The sequence below is a fragment of the Dreissena polymorpha genome, chromosome 4 (assembly GCF_020536995.1).
Source record: "Dreissena polymorpha isolate Duluth1 chromosome 4, UMN_Dpol_1.0, whole genome shotgun sequence".
NCBI classification, from domain to species: Eukaryota; Metazoa; Mollusca; class Bivalvia; order Myida; family Dreissenidae; genus Dreissena; species Dreissena polymorpha.
In genome coordinates, this window is record NC_068358.1 from 20,508,031 (window position 1) to 20,532,934 (window position 24,904).

At 34.7% G+C, this 24,904-nt stretch overlaps 2 protein-coding genes across 11 annotated transcripts in view; one reads left to right on the forward strand and one right to left on the reverse strand.

Moving 5' to 3' along the window:
- LOC127875940 (uncharacterized) overlaps nt 1-24,904 on the reverse strand; it is a 27,217-nt gene continuing 2,313 nt past the window's right edge. The window contains exons 1-9 of one of the 10 annotated variants that reach the window (XM_052420700.1): nt 23,328-23,397; nt 20,253-20,323; nt 20,035-20,148; nt 19,504-19,575; nt 19,027-19,236; nt 18,567-18,800; nt 17,579-17,822; nt 17,109-17,300; nt 15,746-16,448 (exon numbers count right to left, since the gene is read on the reverse strand). In XM_052420700.1, the coding sequence (XP_052276660.1) occupies nt 16,216-16,448; nt 17,109-17,300; nt 17,579-17,822; nt 18,567-18,800; nt 19,027-19,236; nt 19,504-19,575; nt 20,035-20,100 (1,251 nt within the window). In that variant the 5' untranslated portion in view covers nt 20,101-20,148; nt 20,253-20,323; nt 23,328-23,397 and the 3' untranslated portion in view covers nt 15,746-16,215. Of the gene's footprint in view, nt 602-1,259; nt 1,452-1,725; nt 1,970-2,178; nt 2,413-2,647; nt 2,858-3,124; nt 3,197-3,649; nt 3,764-3,993; nt 4,141-8,635; nt 9,002-15,745; nt 16,449-17,108; nt 17,301-17,578; nt 17,823-18,566; nt 18,801-19,026; nt 19,237-19,503; nt 19,576-20,034; nt 20,149-20,252; nt 20,324-23,327; nt 23,458-24,904 lie in introns of those variants that run through there. The other 9 variants (XM_052420699.1, XM_052420703.1, XM_052420704.1 and 6 more) reach the window with 9 other exon arrangements.
- Nucleotides 7,608-24,904, forward strand: part of LOC127875938 (BSD domain-containing protein 1-A-like) — a 43,989-nt gene continuing 26,692 nt past the window's right edge. Inside the window, exon 1 of the mRNA XM_052420696.1 lies at nt 7,608-7,690. Coding sequence (XP_052276656.1) covers nt 7,629-7,690 — 62 coding nt within the window. The 5' untranslated portion in view covers nt 7,608-7,628. The remainder of the gene's footprint in view (nt 7,691-24,904) is intronic.

Sequence of the window (24,904 nt, forward strand, 5' to 3'; positions counted from 1 at the left end):
TAAGATACAACAACATTTAATTACCAATATTACTTATGTCTGATACAGAGTAAAATAACAGAATGATGCATCCTGTTATTTTTTTTGTATTCCCCGCTGCCCCAATGGGCTTGGCGACGAACAACTGTTTAGTATGTTTTGAATTCAATATGTAATCATACATTTTCTATGAGATATAAATACGCTATAAATTATATTCTCAATTTAAAACTTTATTATTGTAAAAACTTTGTTTTGTGTTATTGTGATAATAGCTGTTACATATTTTCGGACTTAACGTATGTATGACTACTTAACACAATATAGTGTGTCTCGATTAAACACATCTACAGCTCTTCTACGTCGTTTACTCCCAACATTCACTAGATTCACAGAGTTTGACATAGCTCGGGTGTATTTCGTAAGAGAAGCAAAGAATGGATTTCCTTTATGAGCTCGTGTGTCTCATTTGCTTTATTAGCAAGCTCTAGGAAATGCATATACTGTGATTCCGGGTCTGGAATTTTCAGTGGTCTTAGGTCGACGGTAGGCCGTTTTGTAGTTTTGTTTTCATGCGCACTAGGCTTATTGAGAACGTAGTATGTATACTCCCTCAGTGTTGCTGAAATAAAAACAATGACCAGCAATTCAAAAGATTCCCTACATAGACAGACTGCGATTTTCTAGCCCCTAGTAATTAATTTGAAGCACATATTACGATAATCTTTCGGGTAAATTTAAACCATTTGAATGAGTCTCTTTTTAAGTATTTATGACATTTAGTCGCACATTAAAAATAAAATTTGTTTTCGAAATTATAATGTATTTGAATAAGGCATTGTATGACATTGATGCTCAAACATATCACATGTGTCTCAAAATTCCATAATGTCGGAAGACAATGCATCAAAATATTATAAAATGCATCCAAATGTGTTAATAACTTAACTTCAATCTAGCAGAAATACTTTTTGAGTTAAGCGTGACACAAGTTAAATCATATATGAAATGGCATAAGTCCTAAAACAAACATAAAAAGTAAAAAAGTGCACACGTTAACAATGTTTGTAAATATATTTCGTCGCAAGTAACAAGCGACACAAAAATCAGACGAACAACGACAAATCTTTAAATCTCTGAAAGTGGAGGAACACAAATGATATAAAATGGATGATTCCTTTAACGTATATAAATACAGCAACCGTTCAGACATGTAATGAGACATTTACGGTTTACAAAACTTAAACGAATTGATTTCAATAGCCACCGCATTTCCATACCTTCACTCCTCAACGCCTCAAACTTCTTGACAAGTGTGCACATGGTTTTTACAGGATCCCCTGTGATTTGCTGCATCCACTGCCCTAGTATCTCCAAACATTCTTCCGTTAACCCCGATTGATCACGAATTTCTGTACAGACTTTTATATCCACAAGCAGAAAGTTGGCAAAATCGCACGACGTTTCAAAATCTGAAAATCAAGCCATACATACCGGTTTATTTAAGTATTGAAAAAGTATATTCATAAGTCTTCAGTGGTATGTATAGAGTTTGATAATTAAGTTTTGTTTCAAGGAACTGTCTGCTTAGTTTTTACCATCAGAAGTACCAAAATGCATTCGCAAACATACTTATAGATTGTTTAAAGACAAAAATCCACATTAGTTTACGCCCCTCGGACGTGTTCAGATTGTATTCGTATTGTGATAAAGCTTTTTACAATTCTTATTTAAATCGTTACATACTAAATTTATTTAATATTCGCCGAACAGCATGAATTGCATGTTTTGGCACTGTCAGTTGTTTTCCTCTCATATGTTCTTGCAATGCCCGTATTCCATCGGTTAACACTGCCTCATCAGATCTGTCGTTACAAAGCTCCTCAATAAGCTCCAGAACGTTTTTCAACTTTGATGATGTTTTTGAGTCCAGGTTCTTGAGAAGATTGGTACACTCTTTTAGCGATGTAGTAACCTCATGTAGTTGTAACTGTAATTGTTTGCGTTACAGTGTTCAATAAACGATAGTGTGGTTAAAATACCTTGTATTGTCTTATTAAGTGCTTATTATAAAGCAACACATTGTCTAATGGTAACTGCTAAAATGATTATTTATGTAAATATCATTATTTTCTAGATTTACCAAAGCCAATGTACAATAAATTATTATTTATTGCTGTCTATAATAAATCGTGGTACCTTTGTATCTTTAAGTTTTGTTTCCGCCTCGCACCGTGAATGTGTTGATTCTTCGAATGCTCTAGTAAGTTTCTCCATCAGTGATTCCATGTCATCCATCATGTTCTCGAAGTCATTGATGTTGTAAGTGTTGTTGCAGTCGATCTGCACTAAACCACCACCAATGTGCGTGAACTCTTTGAGAGGGTTTTCATTAAAACACTTCTGAGTCCTCTCCGTTAAGAATTGTATCACCTATTTTAATAAAAATTTCGTTAAAGGTAAATAGATTGTTTTTATTTTTTTAATCGTGTCCTAAGTATGATAAGCAAATACGTGCAGCGCCTTCAAAAAATTAGGTGATTTAACATTATTCTTTAAAATGCTGTGAAGTCCGAGAAAACTATTCACAATACTAAAACAAATAAAAAATGGCACAACAAAAAATAATGTTGAATATATTTTATTTTGTATTTTTTGTTAAACTTACACGCCTAGCATCGTCAAGGTTATTCCTAAGTGTTTTGTTCTCTGTACGTAATTGTTGAATCAGTCTCTTCTTTTTTCTGCCGAACCCAAAGAACGATTTGTGATTCTTGTCCGATTCTTTTTTGTCCTCTGGGGATGTTGGGAAGGTCGGGGAAAAGGATCCGGGGGACGGAAATATTGTGGGAAGCGTCATCGTCGCGGATATGCCGCACTCAACCAAAAGAACAAGTAGCCGCGTATTAGAATGAGACAGTTCATTTCTGCGAGATGATACAATAAAACAGTGTGCAGAAGGTGCAAATGAAAAAGCCCAAAACGATGTTAAAAGTTAACAAAAAAGCGGTTAATTAACTTGAATTCTACACCTCTAATTATTATAGTATTATTACATGTTGCAGTGTTAATGGTATAGCTTTTTATAGCATTTGCATATGAATATGTTTCATCAGATAGTTTTGAGTGTATTTCATACAATTACCACAAGTTCTGTATTCGATATTGGAGTGTTGGAAAAGCTTTTAGATCTCGACTATCGGGAATGAGGGATACTCTACAACACAAATGTAGCTTCCATTTGTGACCGTTTGTTAGTTTCTATACTTGTTTGATTTTTCTAAGTAAGGCTATCAGGCGATACACTGCCGTCAATAATCAAACAACCATTTTTCCAGAGTAAGATTAGTCGATTTCAGCATTTAGTCATTTCAAAGTGTACAAACTGATGACAGCGGTTATAAAATTGTGCACATGTATAGGATTATTATCTTTCCAATTCGGGTTGCCAAAAGATATTTGCATTAATAATACAGGGTGCTATTAAATCATCGATTCGAACATGAACTCTTCTTAAAACCAACTTCAAAGCAAACTCCAGGCTAAAACACTGAAAAGCTTGAAGGAGTAAAATCATACATTATTATGTCACAAAACAAACTGGTTTTAAAGACTGATGCCATAAAATCAATATCTGATATTTTAATAAGCAATTGATAACGATGGCTACCATTGGAAGCGTCGATGGCCGCCGTTCCCGACCTGCTTCGTCTGACACTTCTGAAACACTGGCCATTCTGGATCGTCTGGATATTTATGCGGACTTGACGTTCAGAAATTCAACCTTTAATGAGAGAAAATACAATAGTATACCAATAGTAGCCTGATAAAGTAAACTATTTCAGCCTGAACTAAAAACGGACGAAGGACAAAGCCGTAAACACTCACCTGAAGAAAACTGCAGCTCAGTTCTGTAATAATTTAGACAGGTTTATGACTTCTTTTCTACAGACTCAAAATTTGAACAAACTAAAAAAAGAGATCCAAACCTACGAGTTTTATATTAATACTAACCACTCTGGTAAGTCAGCTACATACATCTCCATAAAGCATCTGGACATTGGGTAGTTGCCAGTTTTTACCCCCAAGGGCATTATATAAACTAATATACCGGTATATAATATTTCTTTTTGATTGTTTACCGTCAAGCCAGGACTCTTGCTGAAATATCAGATTTTAAAACCCCTTCAAGTTTTGGCTTTTTATGAAATGGAAGAAATTGGTCAACAAACAGATTTCAAACAAAAAATTGAAAGATAAACAGTGATTTCAAAGTGATATTATGGGCATAAAACACTGTTGAATTGAGCTGAAACAGGTCGAGAGAGTTAGTTAAAATGTGGTTACTGACCAATTATCTGCAACTCATCTTGCTACCAGTTTAAAAAAAAATATTTTATATTCGATATTTAACATTACTCCGCACAACAAAATTGTGCCTTTGTGTCGTATGAACGAATCTGCACTAAAACTAAATTTAGGTTCACATTGTACATGCATGATCAGGTCTCAAACGAAAGAACGGTTGATATTCAAATGCATTTTTTTCTGTTTCCGGGATATTGTTTGAGTATGTTGATGATGCATTAACAAATATAAGTGTATATGAAGTGAAATAACCAAAAATTAACAACGGTTGCGATTGATACCTATAAAGTGTTAGATGCCCATTTTATCACTTTAATCGTCGAGTAAATTGTGTAGTAATATCATAAAATAAAGCTTTCAAATAGGGGACAATCAATATCAACATAATGAAGATATTAATTGATTAATCTTATAGGAATATATTATATCATAAAGTTATCCCAGTCATCCTGTTTCGCTATGTGTGGACAAGTAAAAAAACAAAATCTTCTATTTACAGGCAAGAATATCGTCGTATACTAAGTTAATAGACAATGATGTAGACTTGGCGGATAACGCAATCATGTCAACTCGCATGGTATATGAGTGTGGCTACTAGTAATGCTAGCGTATGGCTTCCCACGAGTTTCCAATTAGGAACAACTAAATCTTCTTGAGGAAGAAATAAATCTTCTTAATGAAGAATTCGTGATGTTTGACCCTTTTGGCAGCGTTAATTGTATATTTCCTACTACGAAGTGTTTTAAAATGGTTGCTTATGATGGGGTTGTGTCGCGTTGATTTAAACTGTTTTTAACAAATAATAATAAATAATAAAATATAATGTGTAAACATGCCGTAAACAGTCCAAAGCATTCACACTTCGAGCAGTGTTATCAGACTATACGATGATATTTGTTAAAATTGTATCAGCAATTTATTGGCATGAATTTAATATGTGCAACCGCCCCTTCCACAAAATTGGAAGATGGAACCTATCGTGTTGTTGCTATTGCGTAATTTGCACGTTCGCCGGTCTAATGATCAGCTCTCTCTTTCTCTGCCCCTTTTTGTCGTACTGTTGGTTACACATTTTTGCACTTGTCGTAATTTCGTGTTGGCGTGATTATGGCTTTGAAGGTCGTAAACACGCAAACACAAAAGACCGACATTATCCTGTCCAACACTCAACAAATGGTAAAAAAACCTACATTTCCAAAATCGTCGTTTTTTTGTGTCTTTCTAGTTCGTCCTCCTCTAAGCGACTTGCAAACCGCTTTCACGCCAGATCGATTAAGCACAAATCATCAATAATAAACTTCAATAGTTCGTTACAGTGTGTAATACTTAAATGGTCAAACGAAACGCTTTCTGGTACTCAATTAAACCAAACTCAGTTTGTTAAGTAAAAAAATGCCCTTGGCCCAAAATACAGATTTTTAAACAAAAAATTATCAATTTTTGTAGTTGCAAACACATAGTCGAACATATAAAATATATAAACGTGTTAAATTGTATTGATAAGATGATACACATGTAGTATACGTATATAATTTCAATATTGTATCTTCATATGTTAAGCTCATCAGATTAAATGTCATGTACAGTATTTCCAACCATATTATAGTTATATTAGAAATTCTCTAAGGACAACGTCATATTGAATACATTTTAAAAAAGAGGCATGATATTGATAATCAATAATAGAAATATTATTTTCGTTAAAACTAAAATAACATATTCTCAATTTATATGAAACATGAAACTATTTACCAACTTTACTACTTTGTGGTTGAGCATCTTAACTTGGCAAAGGCTGTCTAATATGTTACCGCAATTTCCAACCGCAAATACCTTTCGGTGTGAAGTAGAGACTTAGAGTTCTTATAATGGATACATCTCGATGAATTGCTAATGTCATTGTGTCGATTCTGTGTGTCGCGATCAGTTATACGCTAACAGAGAAAATTGTATACAAACAAATCTACGTTGCCAACATCCTGAGAGATCCAAACGTACACCAGAAACCATATCGTAATAGTGAGAATTTTACATTCGTTGCTCACTAATTACGCCAAGCGTTATATCTTGATATTAACATATAATAGCATGGTTTTTGGAAATGTTTATTGGGCATCATTTACACAATAACACCAATATTTAAAGGGATCTTTTCACGCTTTGGTAAATTGACAAAATTGAAAAAAGTTGTTTCAGATTCGCAAATTTTCGTTTTAGTTATGATATTTGTGAGGAAACAGTAATACTGAACATTTACCATGGTCTAATATAGCCATTATATGCATCTTTTGACGATTTTAAAACCTAAAAATTATAAAGCGTTGCAACGCGAAACGATTGAATAATTTGGAGAGTTCTGTTTTTGTCGTTAAATTTTGTGAAACTACGAAGATTGCTTATATAAGGTCTAAAATACTACAAGTATCTGTACTCGGCGGAATAGCTCAGTAGGCTAAAGCGTTTTTACTTCAGGACTCTGGCAGGACTCCAGGGGTCACTGGTTCGAAACCTGGTCCGGGCAATGTTCTTTTCCTTTTTTGAATTTTATTCTTGATTTTTTACTGGAGCTTTTACGATCCAATGTTTACATTTATCGATATAAAGCATTTAATGAATAAGTTAAAAAATGCCAAAATCTGTGAAAAGGCCCCTTTAATGCAATTTACCCAGTATGTCACAGATAAAGAAAGTCGGCCATATTCACCAAGGATACAGGTATTTGTTTTTCCTGACATGCCAATGGCATCTACAAAATTAGTTTTGAACAGTTTCAATTTTATCTACATATTCATAGCCCCTTAGTGTAAAGTACATTCTTTTTTCGAAAACATCATCATCATCATCATCATCATTATCATCATCATCACCATCATCAAAAACATCATAATCATCGCCATCGTCTGTGAGGGAACCTCTAAATAGCCCATTTTAAATTTAGGTGCAACACAGCTAGCTGAGGTTATTCCTTCATGATAATTCGGATCGAATGCGTTGCCTTTTCAGTTCGACTTTCCGAATAAAAGACAGGCTAGTCTGATCGCCCCAATTTTCATAGGTTTTTCGGGAAACTTATTTGTCAGGAATGGCGTACGGTATTTTAATAAACCTTTAAACATGCCCATTCAAAATAGATTACTTAATATGCAAAGCTTGGTAACACTGGATTGACGCTTAAGAATTACGTTCGTTTTGTTAGATAAATGCTGCACGAGACATGTTTACAAAATCGACCTCATTGCGATATCGTAAACGCTGCTTGGAAGCAGATCTAGTGCATATGAATGCAAATGAATATCTATTTGGGACATATTCATCTATTAGGGACATATTCATGCAGTAAAAGGTAAGTAATCGTTTTTACTGACTTGGCCGACCTTATTTCCGAACATATTCAAGGCATGTATACGTCTTTCCCGAGACGTTTTTTCATTTGAAATCCGTGCGACTTTCAAACGGGATCTTATGATTTACTAATCGTAAAGTAAAAGCGTCACACATCTTCCGCAATAACACTTTGTGAATGTAATAGTCTTTCAACGAACATATTATTAGAACAACGACGAGCGTCGAAACGCAGTTATTTTGCATGATCTTCGCACGCTCACCTTGCAACGGGTGTGTGATGAAAGGTCGACGCAAAAACGAAAGGATAAAGCGATGGTTTGTTCTTTATGGTACTGTATTTAATTTCTCTTTAAAGCTTAAACAAACGCAATATCACTTGCAGCTTTTAAATTTTCATATGATGTTTCTTAATGATAAAATTACCCAAAAAGTACTTATATTTTACAATAACAAATTTTGGAAGTGAGAAATAACTTTCTTACGAATTGAAGAATCCAAATATTTTAGAAATATTACAATTAACTCGGCCAAAATGGTAAAAAGTCACGAAATCTTCCAAAATAAATTGCATGCCTTCAGTAAAAAGTATAATCTTCGTAAGACGTAGATAGATCTCCCGTGGAAATAAGTAAATCTTGATTAGAAATATGCATAAGAAAGAAATCTTGATTGTAAGACCGAATTGCTTGTCTTACACGGGCTGTGTTTCTGACAGCTAACCATTTGTAATATAAAAGGATATATCCGGTACAACAAATATATTATCATCAATGGAGGTAATAGGGTAATGAGCTTGTGAATTAAGTGCATAAAAAATACAAGCAGTAGCATTTTGATTATATTTCAAAAATTGTAGTTATGCACAAAATTAAGAAAGATTTACACGATTATCATTTCATAAATAGATAAGTGATGTAATAAAATTAATAAAACAACGACTCACCAATTTATGCCATCTGCAATATGTTTTAATTATGTTTCGTATGTATCATTGTTTCTTTACAGATCAATTGAATATCACAGTAGGGTTCAACGTATGTAAGGAAATCAAAGGTGTTTTCCACTAAGGCTTGAACATTTGTTTGTTTCATGTTACATAAAAATCATTATGGTGGATATGTATTAATCTATCTTATTTTGGGTATTGTGTAAATTGTCAACTGACGATTAAGACACTAACAACATTCGAACAAATTGATAATATACTTCAAGCGGGAAAATATTTTAAAACGACCACTAAGAATTTAAAATATGCATCGTTTTATACTAAACTTAATATTTTAAATGTCTTGATTTATCGTTTATGCTCTTGTTTATTTATACGTGTATTTGACTTCTTTGACGTGTTTCAGACTATTCAATGCAGCTCATTTACATTTGAACACTGACCCATTCCTAAGAGATATATATATATATATATATATATATATATATATATATATATATATATATATATATATATATATATATATTCCCATTCAAACTAGGATCGATTTTTCGTATATGTGCGGTAGCCTTATTCGCATTACCATCTGACTTAATTCTCATATATTCGAATAACAGATGTTTAATGCTTTTCGCTGATAGATGACTATTGAATTCAAAAACCTGAAACAAACATACAGTTAAGCCTTTGTGTGGTTAGTCAATACTCGTGATCTGTATATATGTCCGCGTGCTTAGGTTACACGGAAGTTGTGCAGTCCTTAATCGTTATCAAACAATACACATAAGTAAATTGTCGTTGCAAATCAAGTGCAAACCGGAACATATTGTTTTCACATTATTTGCAACGATAAAAGTAACATGAGGCATTATGAAAAATATCTAAAAGTGTGAGAGACTGAAATCAATAACAAGTAACACCCTTTTTTCGACAGAAAGTTAGAACGGCGAACGCCCCCACCCCCTAAATTTGCCGAAAATCGATTAAGAACGCTGTGATGCGGTAGATAAATTAAATTGGTATGCCAAAAGTTATATGTGGGCATATTTTTCTACAGTAAGTCACTTTCGCTTTCGTGGATATAATATTTCGTTAGTTAAACATACATGTGTACATTAACAGTAGCGGCAAAATGTTCCATGCACCAAATCAAAATTTCTTGAGACAAAAAGAGACATTTATGAGAAGTTTCTAGTGACACACAAAAAAAACTGGAAAAAACGTTAACAATGCACCCTTATATTGACTGCCAATAGAGTGGCGCAAATTTCCGTGTTTAAAGCATTGCACATTTTTATCAATGATTTATTCAAACAAGAAATATCTTTCAAAAAGACAGTCGGCGTATGTTTAATTATAGTACACCCTACGCTGGTAATAAAACCCTCAAGCAAGAAAGGGGCAGGTAAGCACATGGAAGATGTGAAGACTCGGCGACGACCTGTAAATTTACTTTGGCACAATTGGTCGAACCTAAGCAGGGGCGGGGTCGTAGATCACAATGCGAGAACGCATTATCACGTTACAATATTGCTAAATAAATACCGTTATCTCATCGTTATCCCGTGCTCTCGCATCATGTGTTAACGTGTTTGCCTAAGAATTGTCAAGTTTTGGAGATCGTTATGTTAAGCTTCGCAATCTTTCCTTACGGTCGCATACACGTAGACAAGTCATTTTGATAACTTTATTTAAAACAAGAGGGCCATGATGGCCCTGTATCGCTCCACTGTTTTTTATGCGAAAAAAAAACGTGCAATGCGCATGGGTTGAAATGTACTTAAGCATGTGACTTTCTCTTTCTATCCCTCGTCCCACTGGACGCTTAAAGTTGGAAGAGTGAGCATTTATATATGAAAAAAGTTACTACCGTGTTAACTAAACAGACTAAAAAGCCCGGGATTGTTGCACAGGTCTTTTGCTTATAACGTAGGTACATTTATCTCTCCAAAATATATTGTCGTTCTTTCTATTTCACATATTTTTAGATTCTGAAAATCAAATCTACGCTTTTGATTTGAAACAGATTCACAATACCCATATGAATCAAAATGCCTTAACCCTTTACCAAACGACATATTTTGGACATTCCCAATTTGAAAGAGGTTGCAGACGACAATTAAATTGTAATGGAATCTGAAGGAAATGATTAGATAGGGAAGAAATAATTGTGATAAAAGGAGAAAATGCTCATCTTGAGCAATTTCTCCTTTTATCACAATTATTTATAAAGTCGTCAGCTACAAACCTGTAAAATCCTGTCAGTGTTTGGTAAAGGGTTAATAATCTCTGGTTCCTTCTTAAGAGCATTTTACACATTTATAACAAATACAATAGTAGCATCTTTCTTTGTAAAGAATCATCTCACAATATAACAAGGGCTGTTTGTAAAACATACATGCCTCCCTCCATATGGGCTGTAAGTTGTAGTGGCAGCCATTGTGTGAATACGTTATTTGGCACTGTGACCTTGACCTTTGACCTAGTGACCTAAAATTCAATAGGGGTCATCTGCGAGTCATGATCAATGTACCTATGAAGTTTCATGATCCTAGGCATAAGCGTTCTTGAGTTATCATCCGGAAACCATTTTACTATTTCGGGTCACCGTGACCTTGACCTTTGACCTAGTGACCTGAAAATCAATAGGGGGTCATCTGCGAGTCATGAACAAATTTGGTAGAGGACTATTAGATATCACTTCATACCAAATTTAGTAGCCATAGGCTCTATAATTATGAACAAGAAGATTTTTAAAGTTTGCACAAAATAGGCCTTATTAAAGCATATGTTCATTTTTGTGACCTCCGGGCAGGGTCAAATTTGTCCCCAGGGGCATAATTTGAAAAAACTAAGTAGCGACCTATTAGATGTCACTACATACCGAATTTGGTAGAAATAGGCCCATTAGTAATGGACAAGAAGATTTTTAAAGTTTGCCCAAAATGGGCCCTATATAAGCATATGTTCAAGTTTGTGACCACTGGGGAACGGTCAAATTTGATCCCAGGGACTTAATTTGAACAAACTTGGTAGAGGACTATTTGATGTCATTACATACCAAATTTGGTAGCCCTATGCCATACGGTTTTGACAAGAAGATTTTTAAAGTTTGCACAAAACAGGCCTTATATAAGCACATTTTCAATTTTTTGACCCCTCGGGGCAGGGTCAAATTTGACCCCAGGGGCATAATTTGTAGAAACTTGGTCGAGAACTATAAGATGTCAATACATACTAAATTTGGTAGCCCTAGGCCCAATGTTATGGACGAGAAGATTTTTAAAGTTTTTACAAAATAGGCCTTATATAAGCAAATTTTCAACATTTTGACCCCCCCAGGGCAGGGTGAAACTTGACCCCAGGGGCATAATTTGAACAAACTTGGTAGAGGACTATAAGATGTCACTACATACCAAATTTGGTAGCCTCAGGCCCTATGGTTATGGACAAGAAGATTTCTAAAGTTTTCACAAAATAGGCCTTATATAAGCAAATTTTCAATTTTTTGACCCCCCCGGGGCAGGGTCAAATTTGACCCCAGGGGCATAATTTGAAGAAACTCGGTAGAAGACCATAAGATGTCACTACATACCAAATTTGGTAACCCTAGGCCCAATGATTATGGACAAGAAGATTTTTAAAGTTTTCACAAAATAGGCCTTATATAAGCAAACTTTCAATTTTGTGACCCCCGGGGCAGGGTCAAATTTGACCCAAGGGGCATAATTTTAAGAAACATGGTAGAGGACTATAAGATGTCACTACATACCGAATTTGGTAGCCCTAGGCCCAATGTTATGGACGAGAAGATTTTTAAAGTTTTTACAAAATAGGCCTTATATAAGCAAATTTTCAACATTTTGACCCCCCAGGGCAGGGTGAAATTTGACCCCAGGGGCATAATTTGAACAAACTTGGTAGAGGACTATAAGATGTCACTACATACCAAATTTGGTAGCCTCAGGCCCTATGGTTATGGACAAGAAGATTTCTAAAGTTTTCACAAAATAGGCCTTATATAAGCAAATTTTCAATTTTTTGACCCCCCGGGGCAGGGTCAAATTTGACCCCAGGGGCATAATTTGAACAAACTTGGTAGAGGACTATAAGATGTCACTACATACCAAATTTGGTAGCCTCAGGCCCTATGGTTATGGACAAGAAGATTTCTAAAGTTTTCACAAAATAGACCTTATATAAGCAAATTTTCAATTTTTTGACCCCCCCGGGGCAGGGTCAAATTTGACCCCAGGGGCATAATTTGAAGAAACTCGGTAGAAGACTATAAGATGTCACTACATACCAAATTTGGTAACCCTAGGCCCAATGATTATGGACAAGAAGATTTTTAAAGTTTTCACAAAATAGGCCTAATATAAGCAAACTTTGAAATTTTGTGACCCCCGGGGCAGGGTCAAATTTGACCCAAGGGGCATAATTTTAAGAAACATGGTAGAGGACTATAAGATGTCACTACATACCGAATTTGGTAGCCCTAGGCCCAATGTTATGGACGAGAAGATTTTTAAAGTTTTTACAAAATAGGCCTTATATAAGCAAATTTTCAACATTTTGACCCCCCAGGGCAGGGTCAAATTTGACCCCAGGGGCATAATTTGAACAAACTTGGTAGAGGACTATAAGATGTCACTACATACCAAATTTGGTAGCCTCAGGCCCTATGGTTATGGACAAGAAGATTTCTAAAGTTTTCACAAAATAGGCCTTATATAAGCAAATTTTCAATTTTTTTACCCCCCGGGGCACGGTCAAATTTGACCCCAGGGGCATAATTTGAAGAAACTCGGTAGAAGACTATAAGATGTCACTACATACCAAATTTGGTAACCCTAGGCCCAATGATTATGGACAAGAAGATTTTTAAAGTTTTCACAAAATAGGCCTTATATAAGCAAACTTTCAATTTTGTGACCCCCGGAGCAGGGTCAAATTTTACCCAAGGGGCATAATTTTAAGAAACATGGTAGAGGACTATAAGATGTCACTACATACCGAATTTGGTAGCCCTATGCCCAATGGTTATGGACAAGAAGATTTTAAAAGATTTCACAAAATAGGCCTTATTTAAGCAAAACTTCAATTTTTTGACCCCCGGGGCAGGGTCAAATTTGACCCCAGGGGCATAATTTGAAGAAACTTGGTAGAGGACTATGAGATGTCACTACATACCAAATTTGGTAGCCCTAGGCCCAATGGTTATGGACGAGAAGATTTTTTAAGTTTTCACAAAATAGGCCTTATATAAGCAAATTTTCAATTTTTGACCCCCCAGGGCAGGGTCAAATTTTACCCCAGGAGCATAATTTGAACAAATTTGGAAGAGGTTCACCCCAGGAACATTCCTGAGAAATTTCATTAGAATCGGACCAGTAGTTTAGGAGAAGATGTTTAAAGAAAAAATTAACACACGGACGGACGCACGGACGCACGTACGCACGACGGACACAGGACCATGACATAAGCCCCGCTGACCTCTGGCCAGTGGAGCTAATAAATCAAATATCGTGGTGATTTCTTGCGAAAACTATTATGTTTTGCTACGTAAAATTCATTTGCTTTCTAAAACTTATTTACCTGTTTATTTCAATGCAATAGTTTCGTCATTTAAGCTTTTCAATCAAGTATGTTATATTTTATTAATATGTTATTACTAGAAACAATAGTTTCATGTTTACGAACTATTTATGTAGACATCATATAGAGACCAAATGCCCGATTTGGGCGTAACATTTCTTAATTATGCATAGCAAACAAAATCATGATAACGAAATCTGAGAATGTTTAGAATAGTTACACATATGGTTACACATATTGCATTCTAAAACCACCAGTGGCACTCAGTGTTTCTGTCAAACTAGACCTCTTGACCTATGCGATATTTTTAATTTAAATTGTTGTTTTAAAACGTTTTTATCATATCGTGTTCTGGTGTTCTGGCCCTTGTAATCCAATGGTTGAGAGTGGTTGAGAGTGAGAAATCGCGATACGCGGTTGCGAGATAACGATGTAAAATTGAGAGAAAAAGACTTTGCATGATGTCCGAGATAAATAGCGCATGATCGTTTTTAGTTGTATGCGCTAGCGAGCAACTAATGTAGAGGCAGTTTTGCAAGTCAGTCTTATAGCGTATCCTTTGGGTCAAAAGTACATATACGCAAACAGCTAAAAATAGATATCACCGCGGTGACAAAATTGTCACCGCGGTGACAATTTTGTCACTGCGGTAATGAATTTATCACTGCGGTGATATATTTGTAACTACGGTGATACTTTGTCTGACCCAAAGAGTTTGATAAGAGCTAAATCAAACTGACCAATGAAATAACGTCTTGCAAAACGGCAAATCGGCGAATATTTACTGCGAAGTTTTTCAAAATAACGCGAATAATATAGATATATATTACACGCAATGTCTAATAATGAAGTCGTAGTGCGATTTTGCTGACTTTTTTATTATTTGATTTTCTATTTATTTATACGCATACAGTGTGTATGTACATTTCAGTATACTTATTTAAGAACGCGACCGAAGTAAATGTATGGCACTCGATCTATTGTCAACCTTTTCGTTGTAACTTAAGAATTGTCACTTTATGTTTATATAAGTATTACTTCAAAAAGAATTAATAATCTAGGTGACAATTTCAGAAACCTTATTATTTTCCGTTGCCTCAACGTCTGTGCGTGTTTTTACAGCCGGATAAGTGTCATAAAACCGGGTATATCGTAAAGGCAGTGGACCGTTAAACAAGCGATAACGGATTAATAGCATAAGTCTTTAACAATGGATTCCATATGATCTAATTGCGATAAAGCAGATGATATGCCAATAAGTGTAATTTAACAATAAAGAGGGCCTGAAGGGCCCAAAGTAGCTCACCTGAGATAACAAGATATTAATGGGACAAATCTTCTGACCAAGCTTTTAGAACAGTACATCGTTATGTAAACTTTCGTTATAGGTAGTTTTATATAATGCACTGATATGCGTTTGATTCTATTTAATTATTTATAGCACAATTAAACCAGAAAAGCAACAAAAAGTAGCTAAAAGTAATGTATAGATGAGCGAAACAATAATGATAAAGTTCGAGAGCATTACCGACATACAGATTCAGTGGCTGTGACGGTACAGTTTAATACTACACATAATAAAATTTCCGGTAAATGGGAGAAAAAAAACGAAATTTAAGATACAAAACATGTAATTGCCAATATAACTTATGTCTGATACAGAGTAAAATAACAGAATGATGCACTCTGTATCTTTTCGGATTCCCCGCTGCCCCAATGGGCTTGGCGACCAAAAACTGTTTAGTATGTTTTGGAATCCAATATGTAATCATAAATTTTATATGATATAAATACGCTATAAATTTAATTCTCAATTTAAAACTGCATTATTGTAAAAACTATGTTTTGTGTTATTGTGAAAATAGATTTTACATATTTTCGGACTTAACGTATGGATGACTACTAAACACAATATAGTGTGTCTCTATTTAACACATCTGCAGCTCTTCTACGTCGTTTACTCCCAACATTCACTAGATTCACAGAGTTTCACAAAGCTCGGGTGTATTTCGTAAGAGAAGCAAAGAATGAATTTCCTTTGTGAGCTCGTGTGTCTCATTGACTTTATTAGCAAGCTCTAGGAAATGCATATACTGTGATTCCGGGTCTGGAATTTTCAGTGGTCTTAGGTCGACGGTTGGCCGTTTTGTAGTTTTGTTTTCATGCGCACTAGGCTTATTCAGAACGTAGTATGTATACTCCCTCAGTGTTGCTGAAATAAAAACAATGACCAGACATTCAAAAGATTCCCTACCTATACAGACTGCGATTTTCTAGCCCCTAATACTCAATTTGAAGCACATATTACGATAATATTTCGTGTAAATTTAAACCATTTGAATGAGTCTCTTTTTAAGTATTTATGACATTTAGTCGCATATTAAAAAATATAATTTGTTTTCGAACTTATAATGTATTTGAATAAGGCAGTGTATGACATTGATGCTCAAACATTGCACGTGTGTCTAAAAACTCCACAAATGTCTGAAGAAAATGCTTCATAACATTATAAAATGCATCCAAATGTGTTTGTAACTTAACTTCAATCAAGCAGAAATACTGTTTGAGTTGAGCGCGACACAAGTTAAATCCTATATGAAATGGCATAACTCCTTAAACAAACTTAAAAAGTAGTAAAGTGCGCACGTTCACAATATTTGCAACTATGTTTCGTCGCAAGTAACAAGCGACACAAAAATTAGACGAACAACGACAAATCTTTAAATCTCTGAAAGTGGAGGAACAAAAATGATATAAAATGGATGATTCCTTTAAAGTATATAAATACAGCAACCGTTCAGATATTTAATGAGACATTTATGGTTTACAAAACTACAACGAATTGATCTCAATAGCCACAACATTTCATTACCTTCACTCCTCAACGCCTCAAACTTCTTGACAAGTGTGCACATGGTTTTTACAGGATCCCCTGTGATTTGCTGCATCCACTGCCCTAGTATCTCCAAACATTCTTCCGTTAACCCCGATTGATCACGAATTTCTGTACAGACTTTTATATCCACAAGCAGAAAGTTGGCAAAATCGCACGACGTTTCAAAATCTGAAAAGCAAGCCATAAATACCGGTTTATTTAAGTATTGAAAGCGCATATTCATAAGTCTGTCAGTGGTATGTATAGAGTTGAAAATTATGTTTTTTTTTCAAGGAACTTTCGGCGTAGTTTGCAGCATCAGAAGTATCAAAATGCATTCGCAAACATACGTATACATTGTTTTAAGACAAGAATCCTTATAAGTTAATGCCCCCTCGGTCGTGTTTTCAGATTGTATTCTTATAGTGGTAAAGCGTTTTACAATTATTATTTGAATCGTTACATACTAAATTTATTTAATATTCGCCGAACAGCATGAATTGCAGGTTTCGGTACTGTCAGTTGTTTTCCTCTCATATGTTCTTGCAGTGCCCGTATTCCATCGGTCAACACTGCCTCGTCAGATCTGTCGTTACAAAGTTCCGCAATAAGCGCCAGAACGTTTTTCAACTTTGATGATGTTTTTGAGTCCAGGTTCTTGAGAAGATTGGTACACTCTTTTAGCGATGTAGTAACCTCATGTAGTTGTAACTGTAATTGTTTGGGTTACAGTGTTCAACAAATGAAAGTGTAGTTGAAATACTTTGTGTTTTCATATTATGTGCTTAAATAGAGATTATACGATTTTTTATATGTGTTAAATTGTAATATATTGATAAAATATGTTACAATAACACGAAATAGGCAAGACAAATTATACATTAAATAGGAATTTCATAAAATGCAGCAAAGACTAATTAGCGCCGCGAGCCGATTGTGACGAACATATTGTCCAACAATAACCGAGGCATTCGTCTTTTTATTAGGACCAGAGTTGGTGTTCGTGTGTCGTATGAATATTTATCCTTGCAGGAATTTAAAATGAACCGTTAAACTAAGTTTAGATTCACATCGTACATGCATGATATACATGCTGGCGAATTTGACAGTACAGCCTTTTTCGATTTCAGAATTAAATATCTGGCTTATTTCGCATTTTTCGACACATGTTCTTCTGAACTTTTATTTTATTTTATATTGAAATATATATATAATAAATTTTTTACACATTTTATATAAATTCATGAAAATTTGACAAAATCGTATAATCTCGTTTTAATATAAAGCAACACATTGGCTAATGGTAACTGCTAAAATGATTATTTATGTGAAAATCATTATTTGCTAGATTTACCAAAGCCAATGTACAAACAAAATAATAAGGCAATTAAAGTTAAACAATTAAACTGATCACAGTCCATTATATTTATTACTGTCTATAATAAATCGTGGTACCTGTGTATCTTTAAGTTTTGTTTCCGCCTCGCACCGTGCATGTGTTGATTCTTCAAATGCTCCAGTAAGTTTCTCCATCAGTAATTCCATGTCATCCATCATGTTCTCGAAGTCATTGATGTTGTAAGTGTTGTTGCAGTCGATCTGTACTAAATCACCACCAATATGTGTGAACTCTTTGAGGGGGTTTTCATTAAAACACTTCTGAGTTCTCTCCGTTAAGATTTGTATAACCTAGTTTGAAAAATATTCGTAAAAGGTGAATAGATTTGTATTTGTTTAATCGTGTCATAAGTATGATAAACAAATACGTAAAGCGCCTTCAAAAAATTAGGTGATTAAACATTATTCTTTCGAATGCTATGAAGTCCGACGATAAAAATGCACATTACTGAAACAAATAAAAAATAAAGGATATAATGTTAGTCGTATGTGTGTCGTATTTTAGTAAAACACTTACACGCCTAGCATCGTCAAGGTCATTCCGAAGTTTTGTGTTCTCTGTGCGTAGTTGCTGAATCAGTCTCTTCTTTTTCCTGCCGAACCCAAATAACGATTTGTGATTCTTGTCTAATTCTTTGTTGTACTCTGAGGATGTTGGGGAGGTCGGGGAAAAGGATGTTGTAGACGGTAAGATTGCGGGAAGCGTCATCCTGGCGGGTATGCCGCGCTTAACCAAAAGAACAAGAAACGGCATATTAGAATTAGACAGTTCTTTTCTGCGAGATGATACAATAAAACAGTGTGCATACTGTGGAAATGAAATAGTCCAATACGATGTTAAACAGTTAACAAAAAAGCGGTTCATTAACTTTAATTCTACACCTCTAACTATCATTATTAATACATGCTGCAGTGGTAATGGTATCGCTTTTTTACAGCATATATATAATAATATGTTTCATCAGAGAGTTTCGTGTATATTTCATACAATTACCACAAATTCTGTATTCGATTTTGCGGTGCTGGAAACGCTTTCAGATCTCGACTGTCGGGAACGGGGCATCCTCTGCAATTATGACACAAATGTAACTTCAATTTGTGTACGTTTGTTAATGTCTATGGTTGTTGGATTTTTCTAAGTGAGGCTTTCAGGCGATACACTGCCGTCAATAATCAAACTCACATTTTTCCAGAGTAAGATTAGTCGATTTAAGCGGTTATTCATTTCAAAGTGTACAAACTGATGACAGCGGTTATAAAATTGTACAGATGTAAAGGATTATTATCTTTCCAACTCAGGTTGCCAACAGATATTTGCATTAATAATACAAGGTGCTATTAAATAAGCTTATCGGACATGAAGTCTTCTTAAAACCAACTTCAAAGCAAACTCCAGGATACGAAACTGGAAAGCTTGAAGGAGAAAAATCTTACATAAATATGTCACAAAACAAACTGGTGTTAAAGAATGATGCCATAAAATCAATGTCTGATCTTTTAATCAGCAATAAATAACGATGGCTACCATTGGAGGCGTCGATGGACACCGTTCTCGATTTGCTTCGTCTGAAACTTCTGAAACACTGGCCATTCTGGATCTTCTATTTATTTATGCGCACTTGATGTTAAGAAATTCAACCTTCAATGAGAGAAGATACAATGGTATACCAATAGTAGCCTGAAAAAGTCAACTATTTCAGCCTTAACTTAAAATGGACGAAGGACAAAGCCGTAAACACTCACCAGAAGAAAACTGCAGCTCAGTTCTGTAATAATCTAGACCTCAGGTTTACGGCTTTTCTAAAAACTCAGAACTAAAAATTTAAACAAAATGAACATATAAATCCAAACCTACGAGTGTTATATTAATACTTGCCACTCGGGTTAGTCAGCTTCATACGTCTCCATAAAGCATCTGGACATTGGGTAGTTGCCAGTTTTTACCCCCAAAGACATGATTTGGAAGGAAACTTTGTATATACAGATACATTTGGAGGAAACAAATATATCAATAATCATCATTTTAATAAATGGGTGACTTTTTAACAACATTTAGTGCATTACAGGTGGCAAAAAAGAGAAGAATTGTAACCGGACCGGGGGAAACTGTGTCTTATCATCAGAAGCACAACACAACTCGCTTGCTGCATTTACTCTTTTATTTATTTATATGTCTCATTATTCACATTATTACATCCTCATATATTTCCCTCCTTTCTCTCTTCTATCCTCTGCCTTTTCCGAACTCTATCCATTCCCAAACTAATTTTTTGTATGATTTGTTTCTAACTTATTTCCAACTTACTTTCTGACTTCTAACTTATTTCTAACTGACTCTCTTACTGTTTCTTCTTAACATCTCACTGACTTTCTCCCCTTTCAAAACCATTTCATCCCTAATACCAAGTCACGCCCACACACATCACTGACCAATCATATGTATCTCGCATCCACCAATCATACAGTACCTTACTTCCTTACTTCTATAATACTGTAATCAATTAGCACCTAGTCTTTAGTCTCGGTCATTATTTATAGCTAGGGCTTAAAAGCATACAGTCTGCATCATGAGTGTGAATTCGACATTAAAAGACTTCCAAGACTGTAACTAACACAATGTAATTACAATTCAGGGGCCGTATTCCAGTAGCTTCTTAAGTTAAACAATAACTTAAGTTGAAATATTGCGCAATATTTTTTCTTATGTCCGCCATTTTTTCTTTAAACATAAGATTTCACTTAAGTTAAATTCTGGCAGCTTCATAAACTTAATAAATTTCTTTACTCTGTGTATTTGTTTTCATATATTTAAAATTAAGTGAACTTCCTTTAACTCTTAAAGGAATTTCTTAAAGAGAAATACTAAGCGTCTCATGTTTTATTTTTTACATTTCAAATTTAATTTGAGAAATTTATTTAAGAAATTAACATATTAACATATTATAGAATTGTATTGGAAATATTAATTGGACATCGTTAACGGCTTACACCAATATGTAATGCAATTAGCCAAGTATGTCACAGATAAATGCAGTCAGTCAAATTCACCTAGGATACTTGTATTTGTGTTTTTCCTAACAAGCAAATGGCGTCTACAAAATTTGTTTTGGACAGTTTCAATGGTATCTACATATTCATAGCCCCTTAGTGTCCAGTAAATTCTTTTCTTTTTTGACATCATCATCAACATCATCATCAACAACAACAACAAAAACAGCAACAATAAAACACATAATCATTGTCATCGTCTGTGATGGTAATCTCTAAATAGCCCATTTGAAATTTAGGTGCAAAACAGCTACCTGAGGTTATTCCTTCATGATAATTCGGGTCGAATGCGTTGCCTTTTCAGTTCGACTTCTCGAATGAAAGGAAGGCTAGTCTGATTGCCCCGATTTTTGTAGGTTTTTCGGGAACTAATTTGTCAGAAATGGCGTAAGGTATTTTAATAAAAGTTAAAACGTGCCCATTCAAAAATAGATTACTTAATAGGCAAAGCTTGGTAACACTGAATTGACGCTTAAGACATACACGTAAGTTTTGTCAGATAAGTGATCCATGAGTCTTTATGCGAAAGCTACCTTCATGCTATTTATTTTCGTAATAGTCCCTCTTTTGATAACATCAAAACACATTACGTTACGAACCTCGTAGACCATACCTTAAGGTAGTATACAAAATCGACCTTATGGCGATATCTTAAACGCTGCTTGGAAGCATATCGAATGCAAATGAGTATCTATTTGGGGCATATTCATGCAGTAAAAGGCAATCAATCGTTTTAACTGACTTGGTCGACGTTTATTTCCGAACATATTCAATGTATGTATACGTCTTTCCCGAGAAATTTTTACCTTTGGAATCCGTGCGACTTTCAAACGGGATCTTAAGATTTACTAATAGTAAAGTAAAGGCGTCACACATCGTACGCGATAACACTTTGTGGATGTAATCGTCTTTCAACGAACAAATTATTAGAACAACGACGCGCGTCGAACGCAGTTATTTTGCATGATCTTCGCACGTTGACCTTGCAACGGGTGTTTGACGAAAGGTCGACGCAAAAACGGAAGGATGAAGCGATGGTTTCCCCTTTATGGTTCTGTATTTTATTTCTCTTTTAATCTTAAACAAACTTTATATCACTTGCAGCTTTTACGTTAGTCATTTTTATCTGATGTTCCTTACTGATAAAATTACCCAAAAAGTACTTATATATTACATACTTTGGAAGTGAGAAAAAATCTTTCATAGGAATAGAAGAACCCAAATATTTTAGAAATATTACGATTAACTCGGCCAAAATGGTCAAAAGTCACGAATTCTTCCTAAAGAAATTGTATGCCTTCAGAAAAAAATAATCTTCGTTAGGCATAGATATTTCTCCATTGGAAATAAGTAAATCTTGATTAGTAATATGCATAAGAAAAAAATCTTGATTTTCAGACCGCATGGCTTGTCTAACATGTGTTATGTTAATGACAGCTATGCATTTGTAATATAAAAGGAATAGCCCAGAACAGGTTTCACCCTATTCTGCTATATTTCGCCTAAATAGGCCTTTTCAAGGTTTGTTTTAACAAATTAACTACATTTTCTTTCTATTTCTCAGGAATAGGAATATACAACAAAACAAATATCATCAATGGAGGTTAGAGGAGATCGTACTTGTGATTGAAGTGCATAAAAATACAAGCAGTAGCATTTCATATTATTTCAAAAAATGTAGTTATGCACAAAATTAAAAAAAAAGTTTTACAATATTATATTTTCATAAATAGAGAAGTCATAAATAAAACTCATAAAACAACGACTCACCAATTAATTGGTGCCGTCCGCAATATTGTTTAATTATGTTTCGTATGAATCATTGTTTATAAACATATCAATTGAAGATAACAGTAGGGTTCAATATTTGTGAGGAAATCGCAGGTGTTTTCCACTAAGGCATGAACATTTGTTTGTTTCATGTTACATAAAAATATAAATGGTGGATAGGTATTTATCTTACTCATTTTTGGTATTTTGTAAATTGTCATCTGGCGATTGAGACACTGAAAACATTCGAACAAATTGATAATATACTTCAAGCGGGAAAATAGTTTAAAACGACCACTAAGATTTAAAAATATGTATCGTTTTATACTAAACTTAAAATTTAAATCTGTATGCTCTTGTTTATTACGTGTGTTTGCAGTGTTGACGTGTTTCAGACTTTTAAATATAGCTTACATGTTAACACTGACCCATTCCTTAAATATTTGTATTCCCATTCAAGCTAAGATCGATTTTTCGTATATGTGCGGTAGCCTTATTCGCATTACCAGATGACTTAATTGTCACATATTCGAATAGCAGAAAAGGCTGACGCAATGTTTTTCGAACGTCTCCGATTTTAGATGCTTTTCGCTGATCAATGACAATTGAATTCGAAAACCTGAAGCAAACATACAGTTCAGCCTTTCCGTGGTTAGTCAACACTCGTGATCGGTACATATCTGCGCGTGCATGGGTTACACGGAAGTAATGAAGTCCCGTATCGTAATCAAACAATGCAAAGAAGTAAATTATCGTTGCAACTCAAGTGCAAACCAAAACATTATGTTTTCATGTGTATTTGCAACGATAAAAGTTACATAAGCCATAATGCAAAATATCTAGTAGTGTGTGAGGTTGAAATTTGTTCTAGTATGAAACAACCTATGTCTAACACCATCTGTATTGTGAAATGGACCATACTAGTAACTTCCAACACTGTTAACTCGGTACCCTGTTTCTGATGTCGCACTTGTATTGTAAATTCGCAGTGGTTACACGTATTGCGTTGTTTATATCATCAGATAATACTCACTTGAGTTGACGTTTATAAAAGTTACAAACACAATAGTGTATCAACCACAAAACAAAATCAATAACAAGTAAAACCCTTCGTTCGACAGAAAATTAATGGTAACACAGCGAAGATGCATCCATTTTCTAATTTAGTAAGGGGCAGAAACGGCGACCGCACCCCCCACCCCCAAATTTGCCGAAAATCGATTAAAAATCGCTGTCATGCGGTAGATTAGTTACATCGGTATGCCGAAAGTTATATGAGGGCATATTTTTATAAAGTGAGTCACTTTCGCTAAAATTTTCCTATTCGTGGATATAATAGTTCGTTAGTTAAACATAAATAAACAGCCGACGGCAAAATCCCCCATGAACCCAATCAAAACAGTAATTGCTTGGGACAAAAAGAGACACCTATAAGTTTTCTAGTGACACACACAAGAAAGAAAAAAATGATAGCAATACACACTTATATTGACTGCCAAACAAATGGCGAAAATTTCCGTTGTTTTTGCAAATTTTTATCAACGATTTATTTAAACAAGAAATATCTTTCAAAAAGA